The 27779-nt window shown below is 43.6% G+C and overlaps 1 protein-coding gene across 1 annotated transcript in view; it reads left to right on the plus strand.

Moving 5' to 3' along the window:
- Positions 1 to 4048: 4048 nt before the first annotated feature.
- GABRA5 (gamma-aminobutyric acid type A receptor subunit alpha5) overlaps positions 4049 to 27779 on the plus strand; it is a 73133-nt gene continuing 49402 nt past the window's right edge. The window contains exons 1-4 of the mRNA XM_062204565.1: positions 4049 to 4134; positions 17023 to 17144; positions 19674 to 19741; positions 19838 to 20058. Of these exons, the coding sequence (XP_062060549.1) occupies positions 4049 to 4134; positions 17023 to 17144; positions 19674 to 19741; positions 19838 to 20058 (497 nt within the window). The remainder of the gene's footprint in view (positions 4135 to 17022; positions 17145 to 19673; positions 19742 to 19837; positions 20059 to 27779) is intronic.

Raw genomic sequence — 27779 nt, forward strand, 5'->3', positions numbered from 1 at the left:
ATACTAAAACAAAAAAATTGAAATGGTAGAAAGTATTCTTTTAGCAATGTGAGTTTCTATAAGGTTCATACATGCCTTATTAATTCACAATCTCCTTAAGTAGTCAGTGCATCTAACACAAGGCTACATTACATGTGATGGAAACAGGAAGAGAGATGGGCCTGCCATTTCATCACAGTTTGGAGGAAAGTATTTAAGCAACTAGTGTAAAGGCAGTTGACATGAAACTGATAGAAAATTCACAAAATCGTAGACATTGTAGACATCATCCATCAAACGTACACTACAGTTCATCCATTCATTCACTAACAGGAATTAATGTCCACAACTGTCACTAATCCAAAAGCAATCCCTGTTATATCTACATTCCTTTTTTTGCAAAAATAGATTGAACGACATTGTGTGGCAATCTGCAAAGACCCAAAACCACTAATTATTCGAACTCTTTGATTTGCATTATATTGTTTAATCCTAGGAAAAAGCAGTTGTCACTGGTATTTCTAACCCTGGGGTGCTAAAACCTAATATGTGACAAGTACATTGAGTTAGTTATAATATCATATTAAGTTGACCCTTAATTTTATAGCTTTGACTGCCAAAGAACTTCATCTTAGAGAAGCAGGTTTTGAGAAATTGGAAAATGAAGAAGCGACTATTCCATTTATCCATTTTAGAATTAGAAATTTCTTTCAAAGCACTTTTTGTAATTTATATTTCATGAAGAACCATTAGATTCAGGGTCATCCCATATCATGTTGCTGCTACATGTGTATTCAGAGTAACACTTCCTGCTGGTTTTCACATCCATATATATTCATGGCCTGTTCCTGGAATATATTTATAATATCTCATGTTCAGATAATTTCTGAATTGTGGGCATGTGCAAAAGCACCAGCAGGTAGCTGAGATCAGAAGACCCTGCACTAGATCTCACTGGAAAACTGACATGCATCAAACACTGAAAGATTAAAAATGTTTTCTGGAGGAGAGTTAGAAAGCTGCCTATTCTCACTACTACGCCGTTGGAAGACCATAAACCATAGTTTCCCCAAAGGTGCAGAACAGTAATACAAACCGCCACATATCCGGGATGGTTTTACTCGAAGTCTTGAACATTTGTCTGTGAGTGTCCTCAGAACAAGATGCTGCAATTCTGAAATTGAGGAGGCAGTTGCTTCGTCACCCGCCTTGTCCGCGCTGTTCGGAGCAGGCCCCATTTCTGCCGAGCGGTGGTCAGCGCCACCCTCACCTCTCCGGAACTGCACCCCCGAGACGGAGACCAGCGCAGTCTCGCCAACAGCACCCCGGTGGAACCGGAGGCAGCGCCAAGAAGTGGAGGCCGCGGGGTCACTACTGGGACCACGGAGAGCCGGGGCGCCTTCCCCCTGACACTGCGGGTCAAGCCATGGAACTTCAGAAAGGGTTTCATTCGGATCCACTCCGGTTTCACCGTGGCTATTCGCCTAGACAGTGAGTTGTCACCCACGAATTACATCAAAAGGACACAGAAGAGAAGTAGGCATGCCTCTGAGGTCCCCGAAGGTCTGAGGACAGGTTAGGGCGGTGGTCGGGCTGGCCCTAAAACAGAGTTCTGGAAGCAAGGGCCTCCGTGTCACCAGCTGCGCCTGCCGACGCCACTTGTCCACCTAGGCCTTAAAGAGGGGGGTGTTGGGGGGCAGTGGGTACTCCAAGAAGCATCAAATCGGCTCTTGAACCAGGCCCTGAGAAACTTCAGAGGCCATGTGGCCCATCCCGAGCCAGGCCAAGCCGCGGGGCCCTGAGCCCTCCCCCTCTGCTCCGCCCGGCCGAGGGCGCATTTGGTGAGAGTCTGGCGGCCTCTACCGGAGCGCCTCTGCAGAGGGGACGCTCCGCACACCCGGAGACGACATGTGGCGCTCAGGAGAGGTGAGAGCGAGCGCGCGAGTGCGCCGGGGGCGCCGGGGGGATCTGCAGAGGGGCAGCGCGCGGCCTCGGGCGCGGCGCGGAGCCGAGCCGCAGGGCAGCGGCGGGAGCGCGGGGCGCCAGAGCCACTCCGCCCGGAAGCACTGGGGAAGTTCGCGCTGGCAGCATGGGGCGGTGACGCCGCACCGGCCTTCCGCGCCTGCCAGCCGGGCGAGAGCAGGCGGCGGAGACGGAGGATGCACCCTCGCCGACGGCTCGCCTCCCAGGGCCGGCGCGCAGGGTGAGCCCCGGGCGCCGGACCCGGGCAGTGGGTAAGAAGACGCAGGCAGTGGTGCCAGGACGGGCGGCTCCAGATCGGCCCACACCTCTCCCCTCGGGGCGCGCGAGCCGCGGGCTGCATGGCCGGGGAGGCGAGTTGGGGAGCAGGCGGGGCGCGGTGGTCAGCCCCTAGCGCAAACTTTCCCCCCGGCGACTGCGGGGGCGACGCTGTGCTAGGGAGGGCAGGGGGGCGTTCTGGAAGGCGCAGCCTTGCCGGACCCGGCACCAGGCGCAGCGCCTACGGGCCGGCCCCTGGATGGTGGAGGACACCCGCCGTCGCCGTCGCGGGAGCTAAAGGGGTGAAATCGTCCACCTGGGAAGCCCCTGTGAACCCGGGGGTTCCGAGGAGCTCGGAGTCCCAGTGCTGCTCCCGCGGTGGGCGCGGGCCCCGCGGGGGTGTCGCGCGCTGGTCGCGCGGGCTGCTTGAGGCTAAGGGGACTCGGAGCCGCCGCCGCACCGCGCGCTCCTAGCCGTGGAGGAAGGCGCTGCCGGGCGGAGCGCTCGGCTGGGATCCCGGGCAAGAGCCGGGGAGGTCTGCGAGGGTCCGGAGCGAGCCGGGGCGGGCCCGGGAGTGGGAGATGCCCGGCGAGCTGCTGCGGACCGGGCGGGTGGCCGACCATGCGGGGCCGCGGGTGCCGGGGCGGCCGAGGCTGCGGCTCCGCAGTGCTGCTTCCGCGCCCACCTGCTCCGGCGCACCAGCCCTGGCGAGCCTTCGGGTCCGGGGATCGTGGGAGCGCAGCCTTTCTTTGAGGGTCGGTGGTTTGGGGCTGAGGGGTGGCAGGAGGCGGTGCTCGGGTATCCCCGCAGGCAGCGCCGCGTGCTCGCCACCGGGACACTGGCCTGGGTTCGGCGACGAGCCCCAGGACGCACCCCCGCGACCACCGTCTGGCACCCTGCCCTTGTTGGCAGGAGTGGCAGAGGGCCTTAGCTTTGAAGTACCTGTTGTGTGTTTCCCAGTCCCGGAGTTTGCCGGGGTCTCCTACGGGAAAAATGTTCTTTTCTGCACAGTCGGTGTTTCGAATACCATGAGCACCTATTTGCGTTATGCGCATACGGAGAAATATATGCCTTCGCTTGAGGTTAGTTGCTGAGCCCAGGAATGGTGCCTGCCTGGATTTCAAATGCATTCATTAGGGCCCAGCACATAAATGAGAGACCTCCTCAAACGCAGGGATTATTAAATTATTTCGTCATGAGAGCAGGACGCCCGATAAAGTGGCAAGTCTATCTTACAGGCGGTTCTATTGTCGTGATCCTATAGAAGACGTGTTTCTCAAATGTACCTTTCCCCCCTCTTTCCACATACTTCCAGCATCTTGCAGAACAAGGAGTAGCTTGCTGGCTTTGAGCGCGTGGCAAATATTTCAGAAAGGTAAATTTTTTCCACTTGTGGATTTGGTGGATGCAAAACACAGTTGCTGAGATAACTTCAAGCGTTTGTCTTAATCATTGCCATAACGGGTCGTTGGATAGCATGCTAGAAAGTTAAATGAATATTTGAGGCATCAACAAATGAGAATGATTCTGCACTCTTGAACAAAAGTGAAAATTAAGCCCTACTGCAACTTCCTTTTACACCCCAAGGTACTGCCCAGTGAAGATCTCAGGAAACACCAGGTGTGTGTCAGTGCTGGTGGAGGACAGGTTTCCTTGCTTTGTAAATGGTTGCCTGGTAGCAGTGCAGTTTGGGTCTCTTTTAGTGACCCAGAACCATTGATGTTCACCTGCTTTTCTCCTTTGTGTACTTTTCAGCTTCAAGATCCACTTGGGGGAAAGGAACAGTTAATTCTTCCAAATTCATCTGCTTCAGCTATTATTCTTATTGGGAATGGACAATGGAATGTTCTCTAGCTTTATCATGATCAAAAACCTCCTTCTTTTTTGTATTTCCATGAACTTATCCAGTCGCTTTGGGTAAGTTATCTATGCTTTTATTTTATTAGCATAGGAGCACAGGTGCCTTTCGGTTCATAACATAAATTCAGCGAGTCCTCACTTGCCGCCTTCACAGCCCACGCCCTTTAATTTGTTGTAAATAAATAGAGTCCTTGTCCTAATCCATGCTTTCTTCCTAAGCAAGACGGCTTCTGGTGTGGTGTCTCAAAGTGAGTCACAGAAAAGAAGCAGGTTACGTTTTCTGAAATGGAGGCCAAAGATGGTTTCCGAATCAGCTGTGTCTCCTCCTATTAGGGTTAAAGCAAGATTCAGAAGTTCATGTGCATAAAGGACGTGCACTGCTTGCTAGACAAGCCAGTGTGCGACATTTTGATTGCCCTCCTTTGTTGCATTATGCAATTGAATTGCTTTAAACTCAAGCCCTTGCTATATGGCATTGAAAAGGACCCAAAACAGCCCTGGCCTGAGCCAACAACCTGGAACTGTGGCTGTCTGGAAACAGGTGCAAAGAGCATGAACCACATGTATCCGAAGATCTGAAAGGCACCCCAGAGGTTCTGATGTTAGCTTTCTCATTAGCTGCTTTTGCTTTGGCCTTTCGTGCTGGGTACCAATTCTGACCTTTTAGCCATCAGATAGGGAGAATCAGCATTATAGATGAATGTTATGAGTCTGAGCTGTCTTCTCCCCCTCACCTCCCTACCTCTGCCTCAGAATGATTTGAACTAATCAAAATGATCACAACTTGAAGTTGATGGAGTATAATTAAGAAATCAAAGTGCAAGACAGAAGTCACCAAATGTTAGTCTGGCTGTCCTGGGCCCCAGATGTTTCACAGTGCACTTCACCTTTGTGCATATCATCCAGGAATGGGAAACACCTTTGCTTTTCCACCTCAAAGATCACTTGTATCTGGCCAGAAAAGAGGAACTTCCTGGGGCTAGGACCGTTTGTGTTTTTCCTCAGACATTTTCTGCTCTTCTGACCCTCCCAGATCTGAGCAGAGAGAGAGGCAAGGAGAGAGGGAGAAAGAAAGAGGCCTTGAGACTTTCCCATGTGCTTTAGCCACAAAAGGCAGCCCTGGGATTGCGGTCCAGGTCTACACAGGCACAGTGCTGAGCTCTCAAATGGGGCTCTGTCCAGCAGAGTGAAGTTCAGGAGCGTGCAGTCTCTCGCCAATACAAGCCAACGGCTTGTGCACTCTAACTGTAGTAATGGGAACACATTCACGTCACAGTCCTTTTAGCCATGTTGAGCATTTCCTCAGCAAAGAATGTTGGATGTTATTCTTGCCTTGCTTAAGTGAACGCCTCCCTTTCTAGACCCTTGTTTTGTCTTATCCGTTAAATGAAGGTTTTCCTTTCCAAGCTTTCTCCAGCTGTTAAATCCTATGAACTAAGATATTCATAGTGTTTCTCTACATGACAAGTGTGTATTTAAGTGAAAATGTACAGAATATTCATATTTTCAAGTTAATGCATTGATTTCCACATATATTTAGTAATATGCTGGAGGTGAGGAATATGCTGAATTAAGAATATATATTTCTTTGTAACATTTTGGTCAACATGTACTATTATGAGCACATTGAATGGGCATAGAATTATTATACTCTCTGGTAGATACAGTGTGAAACAGATAGATACAAGTATGAACAAGGAGTTTAACCATGAGAAGCAGATATACTTTATTTCTTACTTAATTCTGTAACTCTGAGATGTTCCTCCAAACAGAGTGACAACTGTTAGTTTCTGTGTGCAAGCGGTAGAATACCCTCAAGTTTTCTAGCAAATGGACTGTTAGAGTTTTTAATCTTTTAGATATAAGGTCAATATCCATCACTAAATAGTACCTGTTAACTGCAGAAACTATGTGAGATTCAGTAAAGTATACATAAAGGCAAACATCCTAAATCCACTATGCAGGGGCAAGCGCCCTTCCCATCTTGGTATGCTGACTTCCCTCACCTCCTTGCATATTTTTATATAGTTGAAATCATCCTGTGCATTCCATTTTGTCCTGCACTTTTCCATATCTAATATTTTGTTATTACATGCCCTTTAAAATATGTGATTTTAAAACAGATACATATTATTACAGTGCACAAATGCCTTGTTAGCTACTTCTTGAATTCAGTGTGTTTACATTGTTTCTGGTTTTGTTGTGAATTTTCCTGTAACAAACATATTTTGCTTGCGATTTTTAAGCAATTAAGATTATTTCTATGGGAAAATATTCCCGTAAGTGGGATTTTACATCAGATTTTTCGAGTGCTTTTTACTGTTGAGTCTGTGTGTCCAACCAGCTCCAATGAGGCAGGGTTTCCAGCAAAGGCAGAAACTGAGTTTCACACACTCTGTCCAACAGGGCATATTTTTCGACAGCCACAGAACACATGAAAGACACCGTGCCTATTCATATCTTTTCTTATATGAGAGGTCTCTTGCTTACATATTATCCAAGTATACATAAGAATAATTTGTAAAATGCCAAAGAAAATTTCATAACATTATTTGACTTTAAATCTTGGCAAAATGATAGCAGTCACAATGCAGAGCACCTATTCTTTGTGCTTTAGCTGAATCCTAAGAGCAGCCTTATGAGTTCAACATCTATAAGTGCATCTTCCAGTTGGGACATTTACAAAACCAGTACCTGCCAAGGTTCCTTACTTGCATTCTTCCTATGTGATTCTGTGATTCTTGGACCCCCTCACTTGACTACACCTGCTTTGCAGGGTGGGTCTGGGTCAAATCTATCTAGGGAAGAGGGAGGCCATATTCTGAAAAGCATTTTTTGTTTCAGATTGAGGGAATTTGCTGTACTCTGAGATTAAAGGGGGAAAAAAACAGTTTGGGTCAGCCCTGTTTTTTCCCCTAAAGAGTTTATCTGATCAGTTCAAGAGAAAGGTGAAGGGGGAAGCACCAAAGTCCTTAATCTGAACAGGACTCTAAGACCAGAGAAACACTGATGCCTAGAAATATGTACAAAACACCAGACTGGCAAGGGGTAGGGAAGGATCTAGAGAATCAGGCAGGGGAGAAGAAAGAAAGAGATTAAGTGTGAGGTTGCATGCATGTATGCATTGTTTGTGCAAAGTGTGTGGATTTTGCAGTAAAAATATGTAAGTGTAACAAGTGAAATCTATTTGGTATTAACACAAAATAGTTAACATGAAATTGCTTTGAAAATATATTGATTATTATTTCTTCTCCTCCTAGCCCTATTGTAAATTTGATTGGAGTCATAAGCAGCTCATTTTCAATAGCCTTTATAATTCTTGTATTAGTTTTAAATTATGGAACAGAGTACAAGTCAAGTGAACAACAGAACAGAGGTTATATTTGACAGTCAGCCTTCTGCTATGGCATATTTGGGGACTGGGATTATTTGAGGCATTATAGTTATTTTAATGAGACCAGTAAGTAAAAATGCATTGTATGGAAAAATTAGTACAGAAATAGTATTAGAATAAATGTAATATCAAGACACATAATATTGTTTAAACTGGAAATATTTATCATGATTTGAAAAATCATATCATCACAATTGTTAGGCCAGTGATAATTACAATAGAAAGTTGATTATTAGCTAAATAAAAGGTAAAGTCTGATTCCATTAATCTCATTGTATTGGACATATCTATTGAAAGAGAAAAAAATGCCTTACAATTTTATTATGTGAGAATTGTATTCAAATGGACTTCAGAAAACAATACTTTATAATCAGAGAAGAGCATTTGGCCTAACAGTTAACATGTCTGTGTCCCATATTGGAATGCTTGGGTTCAGTACCTGCCTCTGGATCCTGCCTCCAGCTTCTTACTAATGCAGACCTAGGAGACGTTGATGATAGCTCACGTAGTTGGATTCCTGCCACCAATAGCAGAGACCTGGATTGAGTTTCTGGCTCCTGACTTAGCCTTGGCCCAATCCCAGCTACTGTGGGCTACCTGGGAAGTAAACCAGTGGATGGGAGCTTCCCCACTCCCATCTCTCTACATTTCAAATAGATTTTAAAAATTTAAAAATATAACTGGCAATTAAAAAACAGGTTTTGTATGAATGAGTGCAGTCACTGTTGTTTGGGTGAGTATGTCCACCTGGACTTCTGGTCTCATGAAGTGGGCCTTTTTAAACACAAGCTCAAGGACAGATCTCGTCTTCTAGCCAGAGCAGAGAGTCTGTTCTCTCTGAAGCATGCAGGCACTCACAATGTCTTTTTAAATGAAAACTTCTTTCTTGTGGATCTTCAGATGATAAATTCATCCTGCCCTGTCGCTGCAAGTTCACGGGGCCCAGGATGAAGAGTGGAGGCAACAAATAGGAAAACACTCCAAAAGTGCCACTGAAGCAGTTAGCAGAACACAATCAATAGCTCTTATAGACCACATCTTGAGGAGCAATCAGAAAGGTAGTTCTTGTATATAACAAAAAACGTATAACAGTATACATATTTTTAGCAATAACAGGGCTACAGAGTAATATCCAGCAGTTTTTTCTTTAAAAAAAAAAGATATCAAGGAAAATATTTCCCTGCATAAAATATTTGCCCTAAAACAGAAACTCTTAGAGTGTTCGTCATGCCAATAGGCAACCAGCAAAGCTTAGAAGGACAGTAAGTAAGTGCAGCTATCACCCAACAGCGGCTGGCAATCAGCTCCAAGATGAGTCACCAGCTCTGTTCATAGGGAGGAGAATGTGGGCTTTCAGATTTTTACAAAGGTTCAATTGCATAAGATTCACATCCTAATTGATGTGTAATATCAGAGAAATTTATGAAAAGAAAGTAAAAGAGGGCCTATCATAGAACTCTGGTGATCAGAACAAAAATTATCAGTGTGTATATGGCTGTATCTCTTAATGCATTTTACAAAATTGCACCATTTAATTTTCACAAAACCCTCACTTCGTTGAGAGTTTAAGCCTTACAATTTAGAGAAATGCATGTGGCTTTCATCAACAGAAAGTGGTAGAATCAGGGTCCACCTCTGGGTTGTGGGATGGGGCTAGTATTCTTCACTGTAAGACTTACTCCAGAAATTCCTAATATTTACAATGCCATGAAAAGGGAACTAAGAGTGGAGAATCTCTATATTGGAAACAAAAAAAAAAATCCTAATCTAGAACCCAAGTATTGTAAAAATAGTAGCTCTGTTGCAGCCCAAATAAAATTCAGTGTAGGGATTTTGGAATACAAAAGGATGACATGCTAGGAAAAATAAGACATACTATGAAACAGAGTTTAGCTTGAAAGCCCATCTCATTTATATTTATTTAACAATTTGTTTCAACTTCTATCAGCAGAAGATTAGTACATTTTCAGTTTTAACAAAAAAGAGAACAATATTGAGCCATCACTCAGTCATTTTGGTTCCTATTTCAGATCCCTGGCAAATATTTCAGAGAGCATTGAGGTCTCTTTGACAGAGGACAATCTAGCTATCAGGCTCTGATCTCCACTGCTGCACACACTCTGTGATGTCAGAAGTAACTCAACCTGATTGCAGCTCAGTTTTCTAATCTCAAAGTGGGAATAATACTGGAGCCTATGCCTCAGGGCTGATGTGAATGATCCATTGTTGAATCTATGCTAAATATTTAAACAACATTTAAGCAACATGGTGGGTACTGAATACATGATAGGCATCCTTATGGGTGTTGTGACCAGGAGACTCCTGAAGTTTACTAGCTCCAGAGGGTAAGCATTATACCTGGCCCTGAGCTGAAGACCAGCAAGGTGCATAACCTGAATCACATCCATTGAGAATCCTTTTCATGAGCATCTTTGGTGACATTGCTCTGCTGCTACTCCAGTGTGCACTGAGTCCTTACCATGTGCCAGGCACTCTCTGCTGAGATCCCACAGAGAATGAGTGGAGCCTGCTTTCACTGTGGGAGCATTCTGGAATGCATGAGACATACAGTAGCAAATAACTGTCAGCTAGCTTGTGATGATTGCCATGAAGAATGATTCTGAGTAAGAGATATTGAATGTGCCCAAAAGAGATGCTTGATCTGCGGGAAGTGATAAAGTGAACAGTGCTATTTGCGGAGAGGACTGAACAGACAGGGAGAATGGAGGGAAAGGCAGGAGCGTTGTAGCAGGAGCATGCTGGGTATATTAGGAATAGCAAGGGGGTCGGTGTGAAAAAGAGGGAAATAAGGAGGAGGTGATCAGGGAAGAAAAGACAAGGCTAGGACCAAACTGTGAAAGCCCTATAAGCCACCCTGGGAGGTATCAAGAAGAGAAGCTGACTTTATCTTGAATTTCAGAGAGGAGCAACGCATGATCTAATTTAGATGTGTCAGTTATGTGACTTGATGCTAAAGCTCAGTCTATTGCTTCTCAGCCTTTTGTCTAAGATCAGGTGTAAAGCTTAGTCTATATACTGAGTGGATGGAAAGAATGGAATATGAGATAAAGTGTGAGAGAAAGAGTGGAAGAAGTAGAGGGGATAGTTAAGAGGACATTGTAATGACACAGGGAAGGACTCCTTTGGCCAAGATTGTTTGTTGATGAGTTGGTGTGGGACTGAAAGAAAGAGAATAATCTAAAGCAACTTACCCTATCCTGATACGCTGTTGGCTTCAATTGCTTATCATTGGGCTGAAGAAGACAGTAGAAGAGATGGAAGTGGAGTTATGGACATATTAAGCCCTGTGAAATGTCTGCTAGAGATCCAAGTAGGGAGCCAAGTAGGTCAATGTACACTGAGCTCTAGAGGACAGAGCATGATTGGGCTAGAGACATGGACTTGAGAATCTTGCATGGGTGAGATATTGAAAGCCATTGGGTTGGATGAGATCGGTTAGGGGTGGACTATAGACAGAAATGAAAGAGTCCCTGGATTGTGCCCTGGGACATTCCATTGTTCAGAGATCAATATGGCAAGGAGGGGCTGAACAGAAAGACTGAGAAGAAGAGGCAAGTGAAGAGGATAAAAAGCACTGTGTCCCATGACTACTGGAAAATATGCTGTAAGTAGGGGGACACGGTTAGCTCTGCCAAATAGTGCTTGCAGGGCCACTAAGATGAACACAGGGACTTGCTCTTTGGATTTGGCAATGCAGGTTTCCTTGTGATGCATTAGTGGAAGTCCAACAAGAATGGCTGAGAGACAAGGGAGTAGAGACAATAGTGATTTCTCATATAGACAACTCTTCTGATGAGTTTAGATGAGAGGAGAATCAGAGCGTGGCTCAATAACTCGAAGGGACTATGGAGCAGGTGAGACATTTTAAACAACAGAAGTATTGCAACAGATGTGCTACTTGATGGGAAACACTGGCATGGTAGATGTACTGCATTATCAGATATAATAATATATAGTAATATGTAATAACTATACATGGCACACTAGTACAGTTGGGTTGAGAAGGACAGGGCTGACACTGTAAAAATGGGCTGGATGAGATGAGAGGTGTGAGACCTGTGGGGCCATGGAGCTTGAGCTCCACAATAGGATTCTGTGTTTGGGCAACAGTGTTAAGGACAAGAATGGAGACTCAAGGAAGGGGTTGAGCAGGGAGAAACTTGGCACAGTTTAGAGAGCTAAAGGAGAGGACTAGAAGGACCTTGAACGTGAGCCCAAAAGGAGAGGAAGGATCTAAGAGTCCTGGCATGTTTTACAGCACAAGACTTTAGTCCTATAAAACATATGTCTTTAGTTCATGTTTTTTGTTTTGTTTTGTTTTTAATTTAAGAGGGGAAGAGCTCTCATTTGGAAACATAGAATACTACATTTTTTTTTCTCTTACATATATTCTTTTATCATGATTAACTGAAGTGTTGTAGAATGGACATTTGAGGAAAACAGCACAAAGTAAGGCCATTTAGAGGTTATTCCTTCAAAGGTAGTGACTACTTTTAAAGGAATAAACTAAAAAGATACTTCTTAGAATTAAATATTGGGGAAAGAATGTTACTTAAGAACAGAGTTACAGCTTAAAGCAATTACAGTTCAATTCTCATTAAAATGTTCCACAGTTGCCATTATCAATCCTGCTTTATGTAAATGAGAAATTGTCAGTATAATCAGAAATAACATCAGGAAAAAGTGTATCATGCACTATCTTCACTAGCACCTTTTATAGCACAGCAATACTCAAAAGATGTTTCTTCCTCAGAAATGAGATAATTTGTGTCCTTTAAAAAAACCAAAATGAGGAAACATCGTCAGGTAATACCTGATAGAATGCAGTCCCTCTAAAAATGGAGTCTGCAGTGTATTATTAGTAAAGATCATAATCCTAATCAATAGGTAGATAAAGTTCTTTTAAGTTCCTCAAAAAAGAATAAGAAGCTTTTCTATCTAACTGAAAATATGACTCCTTGCTTACTCCCCCTTTCTAAGTATAGTTATCCCTTGCTATCTACAGGGAATTGGGTCCAGAATCCTCAGTGGATACCAAAATCCACGGACATTCATGTCCCTAGATAAAATGGCATGATATTTGTATGATAATCTACACACATCTCCTGTATACTTTAAATCATCTCAAGATGACTCACAATACCTAATGCACTGTAAATGCTCTGCTATGTAAATTCTGTATTCATGAGTTCCAGCAGCTGTAGATCAAAAGTTCTGTTTGAAGTGAACATGTACAGACTATTTTTCTTATCATTGATCACAAAATAATATGTGGCAACAACTATTTACAGAGTATTCACATTACATATTAGATATTATAAGCTATCTAGAGATGATTTAGAGTATACAGGGGTATATGCATTGGTTATATGCAAATACTACATTATTTTATATAGAGACTCAAGCATCTTTGGATTTTGGTATCTGAGAGGATTTCTAGAATCAATCCTCTGTGGATATAGAGGATTGACTGCATTTACTTTATGGTCCCATCTCTAGAAGGTAAATAATCTGAAAATGTTGAACTACTGATAACATGTAGTAAGCATACCATGTTTTTGTAGAGAATATGCATTAAATATAAGAAAATGGTTCATATTTTAAGAAAACCTTGTTAATTAGCCTTCTACTAAAATTGAAGGGTAAATCACTAAATTTTGTTATGTCTAAGGCTACTGTCAGTAATAATGAATCTAGTTCCCACTGACAGAAATCTGCTCGCCAAAGAGCAGAGCATTTCATTTGTCCTTGAGGCACTAGAAGACCCACAGTAGAGCTCCTTGGCTATGCTGAGTAGGGTTAGAAAAAGCTTAACTGGAACGGCAGTGAGCCTGAGCCTGCCTGGGATGAGGGCATCTTGTGCTTCCATCTGGGAGTCTCATGGATCCCACTCTGCACACCATTGCTCATGATTTCTACGTTATTTTCTTTTTCAAATGCTTTCAGTGAGCCAAAGTGGAACAAAGCAAGCTGAAGTTAGTCTTTTTTTTTTTTTTGACAGACAGAGTGGACAGTGAGAGAGAGAGACCGAGAGAAAGGTCTTCCTTTGCCGTTTGTTCACCCTCCAATGGCTGCTGCGGCTGGCGCACTGCGGCCGGCGCACCGCGCTGATCTGAAGCCAGGAGCCAGGTGCTTCTCCTGGTCTCCATGCGGGTGCAGGGCCCAAGCACTTGGGCCATCCTCCACTGCCTTCCCGGGCCATAGCAGAGAGCTGGCCTGGAAGAGGGGCAACCGGGACAGAATCCAGCGCCCCGACCGGGACTAGAACCCAGTGCACCGGCGCCACAAGGCGGAGGATTAGCCTATTGAGCCGCAGTACCGGCCTTGAACTTAGTCTTAGAAACAGTCCTCAAAGACCCTGCAGTTTGGCAGAAGGATTAGAGGGTTCTCCAGACATTGTGAGGTTCTCTTATGTGAGGGCACTGTGCCAGGGGCTACAAAAGTGCAGTATTTATGTTCTGTGATAAAGCAAGAGTCTTGTTCTCAAGGGTTGTGAAAATGGTGTAGTTCAATATCATCCTTACAGTGGGTTATTTCTGAGGGTGATTCATTGATTGAAGAGAGCTTCCCTGTTGTTCATGAGAAAAAACCTGCTCTTAACCCAAGAGATATTTTGGGGGATAGTTTAGGACCTGTCTGCTACCTCATAGCTCCTATATGCAGCTAATACAGCAAAGAATACATAACAAATCCCCAGTTATTGTATCTATCATAAAAAGACCCAAAGGCAAAGGGAACAGTTATGGCAGGACAGGGCACATATTAAAATTTTTTTCCGAGAAGAGAATAACTATGTGCAAATATACATTGACATATTTAAATGATTCTTTTTGTTTACTTTTAGCCAAGAAGTAGAAGTTGAGCAGTTGGATTCTTAAGCATTGTGTCTTACCCCATTGCTATCAGAAATGACTTGGGTATTCATAAAATGAGATTCAGAGTCAAGTGGGCTGGTGTTTCCTTGAAATGGTCAGCAGTGCCTTTGTCTCCAGTGTCACGGGTATCCATGGCAAGCAATGCCCATAGCAACATCACTGCCACTGCAGTCTCCCAAATGGTCAATAATGTGTGCAAATCCATGTCTACTCAGACCACGGTTGCTCAGAGCCAATGTAATTTAAGGATGTTTTCATTTGGTTAATGGAACAGCTTAGAAAATTTTTCATGAAACACTGAATGATACTTTTTTTTAAACTTTTATTTAATGAATATAAATTTCCAATGTACAGCTTATGGAATACAATGGCATCCCCCTCCCATAACTTCCCTCCCACCTGCAACCCTCCCCTCTCCCGCTCCCTCTCGCCTTCCATTCACATCAAGATTCATTTTCAATTCTCTTTCTATACAGAAGATCAATTTAGTATAAAGATTTCAACAGTTTGCACCCACATAGAAACACAAAGTGAAACATACTGTTTGAGTACTAGTTATAGCATTAAATCAAAATGTACAGCACATTAAGGCCAGAGATCCCACATGAGGAGCAAGTGCACAGTGGCTCCTGTTGTTGACCCAACAAATTGACACTCTAGTTTATGGTGCTAGTAACCACCCTAGGCTGTCGTCCTGAGTTGCCAAGGCTATGGAAGCCTTCCAAGTTTGTTGACTCGCATTTACCAGGTTTGAACAATTATACAGCATTAAGTGGGGAAGAGGACCATCAGTACACACAGGTTGGGAGTAGAGCCATTGGTGGTAGAGTAGAGGTTATGATTACAAAGGAATGGGGCCCAAGTGTGCTAGACAGGGTCTAGAACAAAGGACAGAGTCATTATTAGAGGAGCTAAGAAAGGTGCTGTCTAAGCTACAATTAAGTTTTCTGATTGAGAGGCAAATGAATGATGCTTTTTTGACCAATGTATGTGCTGTCACCTCAATTTGTAAGTTAAAGAGACAGAGAGGATCGTCCAAGGAGTGGGCACCTGGATATAGCCTAAAATTGAGTGCTCAACATGATATGAGAAGTAGATCATGAGGTTAGGTCTGGTGTGGCCAGTAGTTATACAACTGGGCAAGTACAAATTATGACGTCTTACACAAACCTAGACGACCTCAAGGTTGTTCATTCTATTAGTTATTCAACGTTTAGGGTTTTATCTTTCTGAAGTATGAAATTACCACACATGTTAGAGAAAGGGAGGATTTAATAGTTATAGCTTTAATTACTTAATTCCAGAGAAAAAATCCTATGTGTCTGTTGGTTCTGTTCTAAGAGCACTGTTAGATTTTCAAATATGTGCTTTTTCATGTTGATCTGTAAATTAGATCAAAAGAGCTTTGTGCTTTTTCAAAAGGGAATAGCTTTAAAGCTAGTAAAGAATTGATCTGCTTAGATGCAATCAATGAAAATGACTGAATTTCAAGAATTGGATAGAGCGAGTGCACAGCAATTCTGACCTCAGTATCCCTCCCTGGATGGTGGCTCCTGGCTCTGATTACATGGGAGAGCAAGTGCTCTGAGTAGAGCTGAGGCTCCACAGCCAGGCACTGCAGGGAAGTACCAAGAATCATGGACTCTTTCCCCAAGTATCAAGAGCACTGACTTGGGAGTCTAAGCTGGATTTCTGCTTGGTGAGTCTAACATGGACCCTTGAAGCCAAGTCAAAATTTTGGTCAAAGTGCTCAATCATCCATAATGACTTGCCATTTATACTTCTGAAAGCAAGTGTATAACAGAAGTGAGGTTCTTGCTTTTCAGGCATGACATTACCTTCTTGTCTTGGGGATTCCTTCCCCTCAAAACAACCTCCTCTGTCTGTCCACATCTACCCAGTGCAGTTTCTAGTATCCATCTGCTCTATCTCCATAAAACTTTGGAGCCTGGATAACTCATTCTGTTGAATAAACTAAGGATGTTTTTGTTCTTCCATGAAGGTTCTGTCTGCTTTTACTGAGTCTTTATTATGAATAAGATGTGTTAGGTCACACAAAGTATGCCATTAGCTGGCCATGCCAAATGGTGTTGGGTTTCAAAGAGATGTCACAGACCAATTATTTCTCTCACCACACACTGTAAGCCTGACGTATCACTCACAACACAAACACTCCCAATCTAACCAAGGATGTACTAAGATTTGGGCTTGTCAGAATTGTCTTCCATCTTGGCCTGGTTTTCAGGCTCCCACTCCAAATCGCAGCGCCCACTTCAAGTGACTCATTAACGACAATAAAACTCAGTCTTCCTGTTTAAATCAAAGTTCTGAAATCCCTTACAAATGGAATAGGCTCTGCCATGCCATGTGCAGGTGCTAATTTTTTTTAATGGCTAAAATGTTGACATAAATGGCTCCTCAGAAGCAGGATATGATAGATTTAGGATAATAGACAGCCAATCCAGAGCAGAGCATCCCAATATTCAAGAACTGAAGCTTATCAATCAAAATGATGCAGGCAGTCTGAGAGAAACCTTCTCATTGCCCTCCCTCCAAGAATAGTCACCATGTGATTCCCTGGCTCTTATATCTTAAGAAGAATTTCTTAGAAATGAGAAAATCTGTAACTTTTCCATTTGTTTTTCTTTTAAAAAGCTTTTCACAAATGCCAACCAGTTCTGTGAAAGATGAGACCAATGACAATATCACGATATTTACAAGAATTCTGGATGGGCTCTTGGATGGCTATGACAACAGACTACGGCCTGGGCTGGGAGGTGAGTGTGTTCTCCTGTGGCTGCCAAGAACTCAGGAAACTTTAACCCCAGTTTCAAGCTTATGTTTGCTGTAATGTGAACAGTTCCTGAAAGTGCTTCCCTGCCAGGAGGTTCAGATAATAGTTGTTCAACCATTGCCAAAGATCTTGCATCTTTTTCATCATTTCCAGTTACAAGAAGCTGGGGCATGTGGTCTCCCTACAGTAGCCATGCAAACTCCCTTCTTAACATCTATTCTGGTTACCTTGGGGTGTTATGAAAGCTGAGAGTCTCTTATGTTAAATAATGTAAGATCAACCTCATACTCTTGAAGCTATGGAAGTTTTTTTCGGAAATCCACTATTCAATGCAATTGTTCTTTACATGTATAAGGGATTCAAGTTTAATATTTTGCTACAGTCTTAGAGTATTCACAGTTGTCTCTGCTTATCCACAGGGATGCATTCCAAGACCCCCAACAGATGTCCAAAACCACAGATAGCACTGAATCCTATATACACTATATTTTTTCTTATACAAACATACTTATGATAAAGTTTAATTTGCCAAGTAGGCAAATAAGGGATCAACAATAGTATAAAATAATTATAACAATTTACTATAACAAAGTTGATTTAAGATGCATGAGTTTTTATTTCTGGACTTTTCTATGTAATATTTTGGGACTGCAGTTGACTACACACAAACTATGAGCAACTAAAACCACTGAAAGTGCAGCCACATATAAGGGGGGACTACTAGGCTTAGGCTCGATGAAAAGCTGTTAAAAGAATGTGATGATAGACTGGGTTTCCAAGGCACAACTAGCACAGTGGGGTTTTTTTTAAAGATTTATTTATTTATTTGAAAGTCAGAGTTACACAGAGAGAGAAGGAGAGGCAGAGAGAGAGAGAGAGAGAGAGAGAGAGAAAGGTCTCCATCCACTGGTTCACTCCCCAACTGGCTACAACAGCCAGAGCTGTGCAGATCCAAAGCCAGGAGCCAGGAGCTGCTTCTGGGTCTCCCATATGGGTACAGGGGCCCAAGGACTGGGCCGTCTTCTGCTGCTTTCTCAGGCCATAGCAGACAGCTGGATCGGAAATGGAGCAGCTGGGACTCGAACCAGCGCCCATATGGAATACTGGCATCGTAGGCAGCAGCTTTACCTGCTTCGCCACAGAGCCAGCCCCCACAGTGTTGTTTTGTGCTGAGAAGGGTGTGCAGTTGCTGTCACCTATTTAGATGTGGTGCATTTGAACTTGCTTCATTGGGTGAAGTAGAGACTCTCTGGAGAGTATATTCTGGGAGGAAGTTTAACAACTCTCTAGTCTTTCTATTTTTAACAGATTCATTTGAAGCACAAATTGCCATCTTATGCATCTCTGGCACAAAAAGTCTACACAGGCTCCTCTGCAACATCTAACTTTGCCCTCTGAATTATGTCCCCAGGCCTGTGCATCCAGCAGAGCAGTGCCTTTGAACATACCCAAAGGGTCAAACCATCTAGTGATCTACTACGTTACCCTTGCAGTTCCTGCTGTATTCTCTCATTCAGGCTGCTTTGCAAAGTGGGAGGGTACAACAGACAGCCAAGTGGGCCTGCTGCTGGGGCAAGGGGGCAGTCACCAAACACATCCAGCCTCACACAAACACCTGTGTACATGCAGATGCACACAAGGCACACACAGATGATCACTGTGCATTGAGGTGCTGGAAGAGAAAAACCAGGGAAGACCTGAGTCAGTGATGATAGATAGCATCCATCTGTCTGGGATCATTTAATGTAGACTGTAGTGCACTGAATGTGGTTCCTGCTCATGACCACAGCAGGTTACAGAGCCCCGGTGGTGGCCAAAAAACACAGATACCCCTGTAATAATTGGTCATTTTTATCACTTTATATATTTTCACTAATTTTAATTGAAATAGTAGTCTCCCAAGGTAAGAACTGCTAACAGTTCAAATGCCCTAGAAGAAGTGAGTCTTCCTTCTCAATCCATCACCATCTCATGAAGTACTGTGGGCACTTGCTCCCTCATCCTCTCCCAGAGTCCCCCCAGTGCCTTCAGGTTTGGAGATCCCTGCCCAGCTGTTGGTGAAGCCAGCATTCACTGGGATTCTTTGGGAGGGCAGAGTTACGCAAGGGGAGGGGAGGGTGCAGCTGGCATCCTTGCTCCAGGCTTACAGAGGACAAAACTGAAGCTCAGGTATTTGTGACACCACCCAAGGCCCCTTGGCCAGAACTCAGCTTCTGGCTGTTCAACTCCTGCCGGTGGGGCAGAAGCACAGAGAAAGCCAAACCACCTCTTTTATTTGTTTGTGTTTTTCCTGTATCTGATTTTATTTCATGTTAGAGTTCCCAGCAACTTGGTTTCATTTGGCATCTGTAAATCCTCCGTAGGTGCCAAATACATGATATGAAAGCTCCCAATTGGCAGAATGAGAGTGGTTACTAGACTGAGAACATCGACACCATGTGCCGGAGGCGCACTCAGAGTCGTGCGCGCCGAGCAACCTGTGTGTGTGTGTGTGTGTGTGTGTGTTTTTCAGAGCGGATCACCCAGGTGAGGACCGACATCTATGTCACCAGCTTCGGCCCGGTGTCCGACACGGAAATGGTAGGTTTGGGCGGAGCCCCCACAAATCCTTCTAAATACACACTGCTAAGGGCCTCTTCCACGCCGACCTCACCTGGCTGCCTTCCTTTGCCTTAGGAATATACCATAGATGTGTTTTTCCGACAAAGCTGGAAAGATGAAAGGCTTCGGTTTAAAGGGCCCATGCAGCGCCTCCCACTCAACAATCTTCTTGCCAGCAAGATCTGGACCCCAGACACGTTCTTCCACAACGGGAAGAAGTCCATCGCGCACAACATGACCACGCCCAACAAGCTGCTGCGCCTGGAGGACGATGGCACGCTGCTCTACACCATGCGGTGAGCGGGCTGGCACGCGGGTGGGGCCTGTGTGCTGTGGGGCTGCCCCGGGGTGCAGCGTGCGCTCAGGAGCGGGACAGGTGCGCCCTGCCACCCGGCGTTCCTGAGAATGACTTTGAGGACGGCGCCGTGTGTATTTCATGGGCATTCTTTCCCTAGGTGCTGCTAAGTCTATAGCGTTTCTTACTCTTGCTGATTTGGCTCAAGCTCAAAAGCATCTTTGGAACAGTGACCCAGATAATGTAAGATAGAAAAAAATTTGTCTGATAAAAATTTTATTCAAGTGTCTGAGGAGTCTCCTCTTGGGTTGTGACCTTTTGAAGCTTTAAAAGCCCTTTTCTCATGGGTTTGGATAACATTGCAAAGCAGTAGCTAAAGTTTAGTCTTTTCTAATTTAAAATGATCATTACTCATTTTTTTTTGTGTCCTGAATTATTTATTGTCCTTGAGTAAATCAATAAATTGACCGGTGAGAAAGAATCCTTTATAGCTTTTCCAAGTTTCATGGTGGGCCTAGGTAGATTTCAGAACATATTTTAAAATTAAGCATACCCACTTATGTAGGTATTGTTGGGATTTCTCTACCTTCATAGAGTTTTTCACAATACACTTTATTAAAGAAGTAATCATAGCAGAAAATAATATTGACAGTCATCCTAAGAGGCTGTTCCCTAACCTATGTTCTGAGAAGCACTTTGACACCATTTTTTCAACCCCATTTGACAACAGTGTGACTTTGCCTGGGAAAATCCAATAAGGAGATCTGCTGAGTGAGCCTGTGACACAGACCTTGTCATTTCCTTTGGTTCCTCATACTTTGCTTTTTCCTTACACTGAAATTAAACATAGACAAAGACATGGGTTCGTAGACATGTCAATGGGTTGTGAACATCAGTGTCCTTGGACAGTGACTTTTCAAAGCAGACAAATATATTGCAGTAGTATGTGTATGTCAGTAGTATGCATATGTCATATCTCGAGAGTTGGGAGTAAGTCCTTAGCCATCCTCCAATAGAAAAGGAAGGGTGTAGAAAGAAACCAAGGCAACATCAGCTGGGTAAACGGAAGGTAGGTATGGAAAAAGAGTCTCAGGCCTTGGAGAGTGCTAGGGCATCCTCATAGGGTAGGGGTGAATGATTGGATGTGGCTATTGTGGGGGTAACTGTGCTCTGTTCAGGAAATAAAAATACCCCATTGCCACTAGGTTCTTGTCCTTGGTCCTCATCACTGAGAGTCTGTGGATAGGTCCAAAGCCTAAGAGATATATTAGCAAACATGCAGCTCCAGAAGACAGCCTAGAAGACAACCAGATGCCACTATCAGGTGCACTGTTTTCTAAAACGGGCAGTGAGTTAGCGAGGGAGTTAGAAGTGGTCAGAGAGGGACCTCTTCTTGAGCACTGTGTAGCAGGTAGATTGCTACACATAGACCCAGGCAATCCTCAGACAGCTCTGCCAGCCAGATGCCACCATAACCACTTATACTCGTGGTGAGCCAGGTTCAGAAATGCTTGGTAATCAGCCCAGAATCACATAGCCAGTGAGGAGCAACAGGAACCTGAGCTGGGTCTGAGCCACATCCTTGTGGAATCCACCACGTTTGAGAACTGGAGGGATGCACCCCCGGCAGACAGAGAATGGGTTTCCCTCCTTACAGGGCCCTGCCCAGAAGGAAGCCGGTGAGATCCAGAGCAGTTAGTGGCTGTTTATGCAGAGGGAGTTTGCTAATGAGTTGCAAAGTTGATAATGAGTGTTCTTTTTCAGTCATATACAATATTTTCAGAGTGCAAATGGTTCCATTTCAAAGTGCTACAAATGTTAATGTCATACAGCTATAGCTATAAGACAACCGCTTTTTTATCTATCATTTTAACAAAGATGATGAAATGGCAACACAACTTGTGAAAATCAGTACAAATTACACAGTGAGCTGTATTCTAATGTCCCTGCCCCATCAGAGAGTGTTTTGGTGGCACAGTTTTTCTATTCAGCCCTGGGCCACTCCTTTCAACCCTTGTGAAACAAATATCACACTTTGATCCACTAATTAATTCCCTCGTTGCATTCATTTTAAGGAAATTATTAGGAACATAGACTAAGTTGCACACACAAAGGTATCTACTGTGATATTGCCTATAAGACCAAACATTAGAAGAAATAGAAGAATGAATAATTTGGTTTTTTAATACAATTATACCTCTGATTTTTTTCAGGCTTTAGACCTAATTATAAAGGTGAAACATGACAATATAGAACTAACTGGAGTTCATGTCATACCCTCTTAACATAAGACAGACATCTAGAAGTTTTGAAAAAGTATAGTAACTCCATGGAAGTAATATATCGTACATAGACAGGATTTGCTTTATGAAAAATCTTTAGCATTCTTCAGGAGTCCTTTAAAGTAGTTTTCAAGGATGCACACAATTGAGCAAGATGGAATTGTTTCCTAAGTGATTCCGTCTGCTCCCCAAGATATCTAGCAAAGAGCCTGAGGTATTAACCTGAAGCTAATGAAGAACTCTGTACCACCAATGGATTGCCCCGTAGGGCATCTGAAGAGATGCTCAGGATAAAGCCACGGGCATCTCCCATCCTGCCCTCCCAAAGGGGAACAACTCCAATATGCCCATGCTAAGTTGAGAATACTGGACGTCAATGCTGCACTGAATATACCTCCCCATGCGTAGCCTCACTCTGCAGCACCACTCATCATAGAGCATGGGTTGTTTCCCCATCAATTCCACAGGACTGATGGGGAGCTCAGCTTACTCTCACAGCCCGACACCCTGACAGAGGATGACATCACACTTTTTTAGCCCAAGGAAAGCTCAAATTTCACAATTTGAGGTCAGATTTCTACTGAGTATTGCTTTCACACCATCGTAAAGTCAAGCCCCAGTAAGCCAGAGGCCTTCGGTAGGTAACAATTTGAGGGCAGTCTTTCAGCAGAGAAATCCATTTCACAGAGCCCTACCTACAGTTATGCTTCACATGTTGGGCCGGTGGCCTGATCACCTCTGAGGGAACATCAGCCGAGCCAGGCCTTCCTTGGCATGGCTGGAGAGCTAAGGAGGTGTGGACTACCGAGATGGGATTTGCCCAGCTAGGGTCTGGAGAGCTGATTGTCCCCCTGTGCACCTGTGCAGCCTCCAGACACATTTTCTTTTCTAGGTAGAACCTTTGATTGTCAGTAAATCCGTAGATCCTGATTCTCTTCCATACAATCCCCCATGGCAGGAGCTGGGTACATCTCTCGGAAGCATGCGAAATCTTAAAATAGATTTTCCTTTGTAAGTCAGTCAGTTGGGAGACACTGGCTATCTTTCATCTCCCTTCTCATATTCCTTATGAAAGTGCAGACTTGTTTGAGAATATGTGGTGAAGGCTGCCTTGGGGAATATGCCCTTGGTCTTTGGGCCCCTGGCAAGTGCAGGAAACCACAGCAGGTATGGAATGACTTACTAGAAGGCAGGCTTCTAGCACCACACAGTTGTGCCTGTCTCAGAAAACCCAGCAGCTCTTCCACCCAGAACCACCTCGCCCAAGCCTGTGTATTAGAAAGAGCAGGTATTTTAGAATGCTCACAATTTTACCATGTGGACAATCGAATACTCTGTAGCCAGTCAGACAACACCAGGCAGAGTTGTGCATCAAATGCAACTCTTCACAGACTCCTTTACACAATGTGTGTTCCCCTGTGCTGTTTTCACTTTGAATGAGGAGGCATAGTTTTATGATTGGAAATCGCTGCTTTGAGTTGAGGTATGATGGGCTTTGGAGTTAGGCTGACTTAATCCAAGTCCTGAGTCCTTAGTCACCTTACTTTAATCTTTTAGAAACATATTGTCATGCTTTATTTTGTGTCTGTTTTTTTTTTTCTTGTTATTTTTTTCTGCTGCATCTGAGACTGTGTGATTTTTAATTCTTATTAAATGCACATATTCCACATTTGGCCACGTGGAGGCAGCATAGTCACATTTTTGTTCTGCAACTGGCTGGCAGCATCAGTTACAGCATAATACGTAATTTAACCAAAGGAAATTAGATATTATACAAGTTTGATTTGGTGTCAGGACATTTGATATTAATTATACATACATGGAAGATTTTTTACTAGAAATGGTTATATGTGTTTACATGCACAAGTATATACTTATCTATGCATACACTACCAGCAACTAGTTAGAAACTTCCTTCATAACATGTATATTAAGGTAAATCTTATAATAGCAAGAACCAAAGGTTATTTAAAAAATTATTAAAAAGGAAAATTGCCAAGTATGGTGTGCAGTTGTCATGTCATCAAATGTTCTGAAACTCCATGGTGTTACCACCTTCCATTCCATGAATAATTCTGTCTTTATATGGTCTGTAACAGAAAATCAGTTCTCCAGTTTCTTTCCTCTGTGATAATTAACATTGTGGTACAAGACCACAAATGTATCCTTTGTATGAATTCCAGGAACTGGACAAAAGATAACAAAAGATAAGCTCTTGATACATATTTTCAAATGTTTCTCTAGAAAAACTGTACTGACTTCACTACCGCCAACAATGAGTGTAGAGATTGCCTCTGTTACTTCCTCTCCAGCATTTTCCTTGTAAAATAAACCATCTGCTTATTTTGTTCAGTGAGATACAATTAGCAGCCAGTCTGTATTTTTAATGCATTACAATTTCCCTTCTCATGATTTTTTACTAACTTCAGCTCTGCTCCTTCCCTTTGGGACACAAGTTGCCAAGACTCCCTTGTGGCTGACTTGGTCTAGCATGGCCCTCATTCTCAGCGCTGGAGACGTGGAGCCTGTCCTGCCTACTATGGCTCTTCTCTGTCCACCCTCACTGAGCTCCCTAAGGCATAAGCCCTCCCCCCCTACCTGTCCTCAGTCACTGGAGATCAAGACTTCTCCCTTAAGCCTCTCCCTCGGCCCTCCGCCAGCCTTCCATCTCCTGCTCAGCTCCATCTCCTCCGAGCTTTGTAGCAACCTAAGTTGACCTCTATCAGAGTCTTTGATGAACCCTGTCTGACTTCCCAGTTAACATCCTCTGTGCCCTTTCAAGTGTGTTGGGGAAAGGACTGAGTGTTGAACATGTATCCTGTGTAGTTCTGTGTACAGGCAGCTCTTGCTCTGTATCTGTGAGTTCCACATCTGTGAATTCTATCAAATTTGAATGAGAATGCTTGAAAAAAATCAGACCTGAACAAAACATGCACAGACTTTTTTTTGTCATTATTTTCTAAAGAATATAGTATTATAACAATTATTTACTTATTATTTGTATTACAGTATATACTCATACATTGTTAGTATTATAGAGATGATTGAAAGCATACAGGAAGATGTGGTTAGGATATATGCAGATATTCAGCCATTCTGTATAAGGGACTTGAATCCTTGGAGTTGGGTATCTTTGGGGATCCTGGTCAATCCCCCATTGCTACCTAGGGACTACTGTACACATAATCCCAGTATCTGGGATTCCTCTTCTTAAGTGAGGCTGTCTCAGTACTCAGACTTTAGTTTGGGAGACTTATAAGGGAGATTCAGAGAATTTCTCTTTTACAAACTTACTCAGTGATTCAATTTCCACCAGTTTTATGAAGATTCAAGTTTATGGCTGACTAAAAAATTGTACTTGCAGGACACAGTTGAGGGCATTTTGACACATAGTCCTTGCATGTTTGGTTTGCACACAAGACCACAATTACTCTGGACCTGTTGGTGAGGTCATTGTTCCAGTCACTGCAGTTGGCTCAGTCTAGGTGGTTTGTACGTTGGGGCACTGGGCACACAACTGACAAAGTCCTCCTCATCCTTGCCATGTGGATCCTCTGTAGCACACTTTTGCTTTTTTGGGTCTTGGTGCCACAAAAGCTGTGGACACTCTTGGTTCTAGTGAGAGACAAGACTGGCTGGGCTCCCCAGCCTGAGTAGGAACTTGGTAGAGAAAGTCACCTGTACAATAAAGGCTCATCTTCCACAGGGTTCCCAGGGGTCTCTGGTGACCTCTTGGGAGAGATGAGGGGCAGGACACATTAGGTGGAAAGCCCTGGGCAGCTTCTGTCTGGAGTCTCAGCTCCAGGACTGCAGCCTGAGTCTCACAGAGAAAGGCCCAGGTACTCATTTAGATAAGTGCAAAAAACCATTTGAGCTGTCTGTTAATTGATATGCAGCAATGTATGTGGCCTTTGTTAACCTGCCAAGTGCCTCCAAAATATAAACTCATTTAATCTACAGAATACAAATAATTGGGAACTCTCATTATCCCCATTCATGGTGAGGCAAATGAAGCAGGTGGCAGTGAGTAAATCCATCAATAAAGGCCAGGAGCTTGTGCTTATTTTAACAGGACACCAGCGTATAGGCAACAAAACAGCAAGTAAACTGTGCTAAACATAATGTCCAGTAGGTGGCGCCATGCCTCCTTACATTTAAGGGGAAATGGGTCACAGCATCAAGAATGTCTGGTCTAAATGCTGGTTTCACTGAGACCAGTGTCAGAATCTGTGATGGACCTGAGATTGCTAACAGTCAGCCTGCACCTGCCACCAAGGCACGGGGACCCCAGAGTGCTGAGGTAATAACAAAGGGACACCAAGAATGTCCTCCCTCCTAATTTCAGCTAAGCATGTGGTTTTGTTTATTAGGACCAAATTGATCATCTCAGGCATACTCTCTATGCATGTGTTAAGTTTGGGGTACCCCATAAATATGAGCCAAATACTGAGTACTAGAAAATTTGGAGGAGTCATTGTCTCACAAAAATATGGCTAAGGCAGTGACAATTTATGTATTCTCCTGGCAAATATTTTGGGCATTTTCCGGTTGCTCTAGGAGGAGCAAGAAAGAGCAGATCATGTACATGTAAAATGTTTCATGAATGGCTTGGAATCCTAAACCGTTTTTGTCCTTTTTCTACTGTGTGATACAGTACCCACCGGCTAAATAAAATTAGCAATTAATACAATTCCTAAATAGTACAATTAGCATTTCAGTTCTGCAGGTGTAAGAGCCATAGTATAAGTGTTGCAAAGCCTGCTGTGAATAGTAGCTTCCCTCTTGGACCGTACAGGTGTAGGATGTAGAGGCCATCACAGAAAACCCCCCTGGATATCCAAGAATCAGGAAGAGTTCCTAGGAGTCCTGCTTTCCCATGTTGGCTGTGGTCATAATTGCATACATGCCACCTAGACTAAGGTGTGTCCTCTGTGACACAAATGAAGGCATGAAGGGTTACAGTCAGAGGACTCTGGGAGTCCTCAGACTTCAAAGATGTTTTAAAATATATTAAGAAAAGTTAACGTTTTTATGCTCTAGTCTTTTGCTAAAAATGAGTTTTCAAAAGCATTTCAGAAGTATAACTGATCAAATAAACCAAAAATACTTCAATAGTCATCTAACATGAAAAATATACACATTGCTAACCGAATTCTTATTGTTGACTTTCCCCCGTAATTTAATCTAAATTTTTTCTGCAGTGCTCCAGACAATAATGAGATCAATAAATGCACACTTTTAAATGTAACCAAAGGGACTGTTATTGTCTGTTGGCATTAAAATAGAGGAGAGAAGGAACATGGGATGGATCAGTGGAAGAGGCCCTTTGGGCTGGGAGAGGATGGGAAAGGCGTCTCTGAGTAAGTGATGCGGTGGGAATGACGCTACAGCATTGCTAGGTAAGAGGAGGTGTGCGTGGTGTCCAGAGCTCACAGTTTTA

This window comes from Lepus europaeus, chromosome 11, assembly GCF_033115175.1.
Source record: "Lepus europaeus isolate LE1 chromosome 11, mLepTim1.pri, whole genome shotgun sequence".
Taxonomy (NCBI): Eukaryota; Metazoa; Chordata; class Mammalia; order Lagomorpha; family Leporidae; genus Lepus; species Lepus europaeus.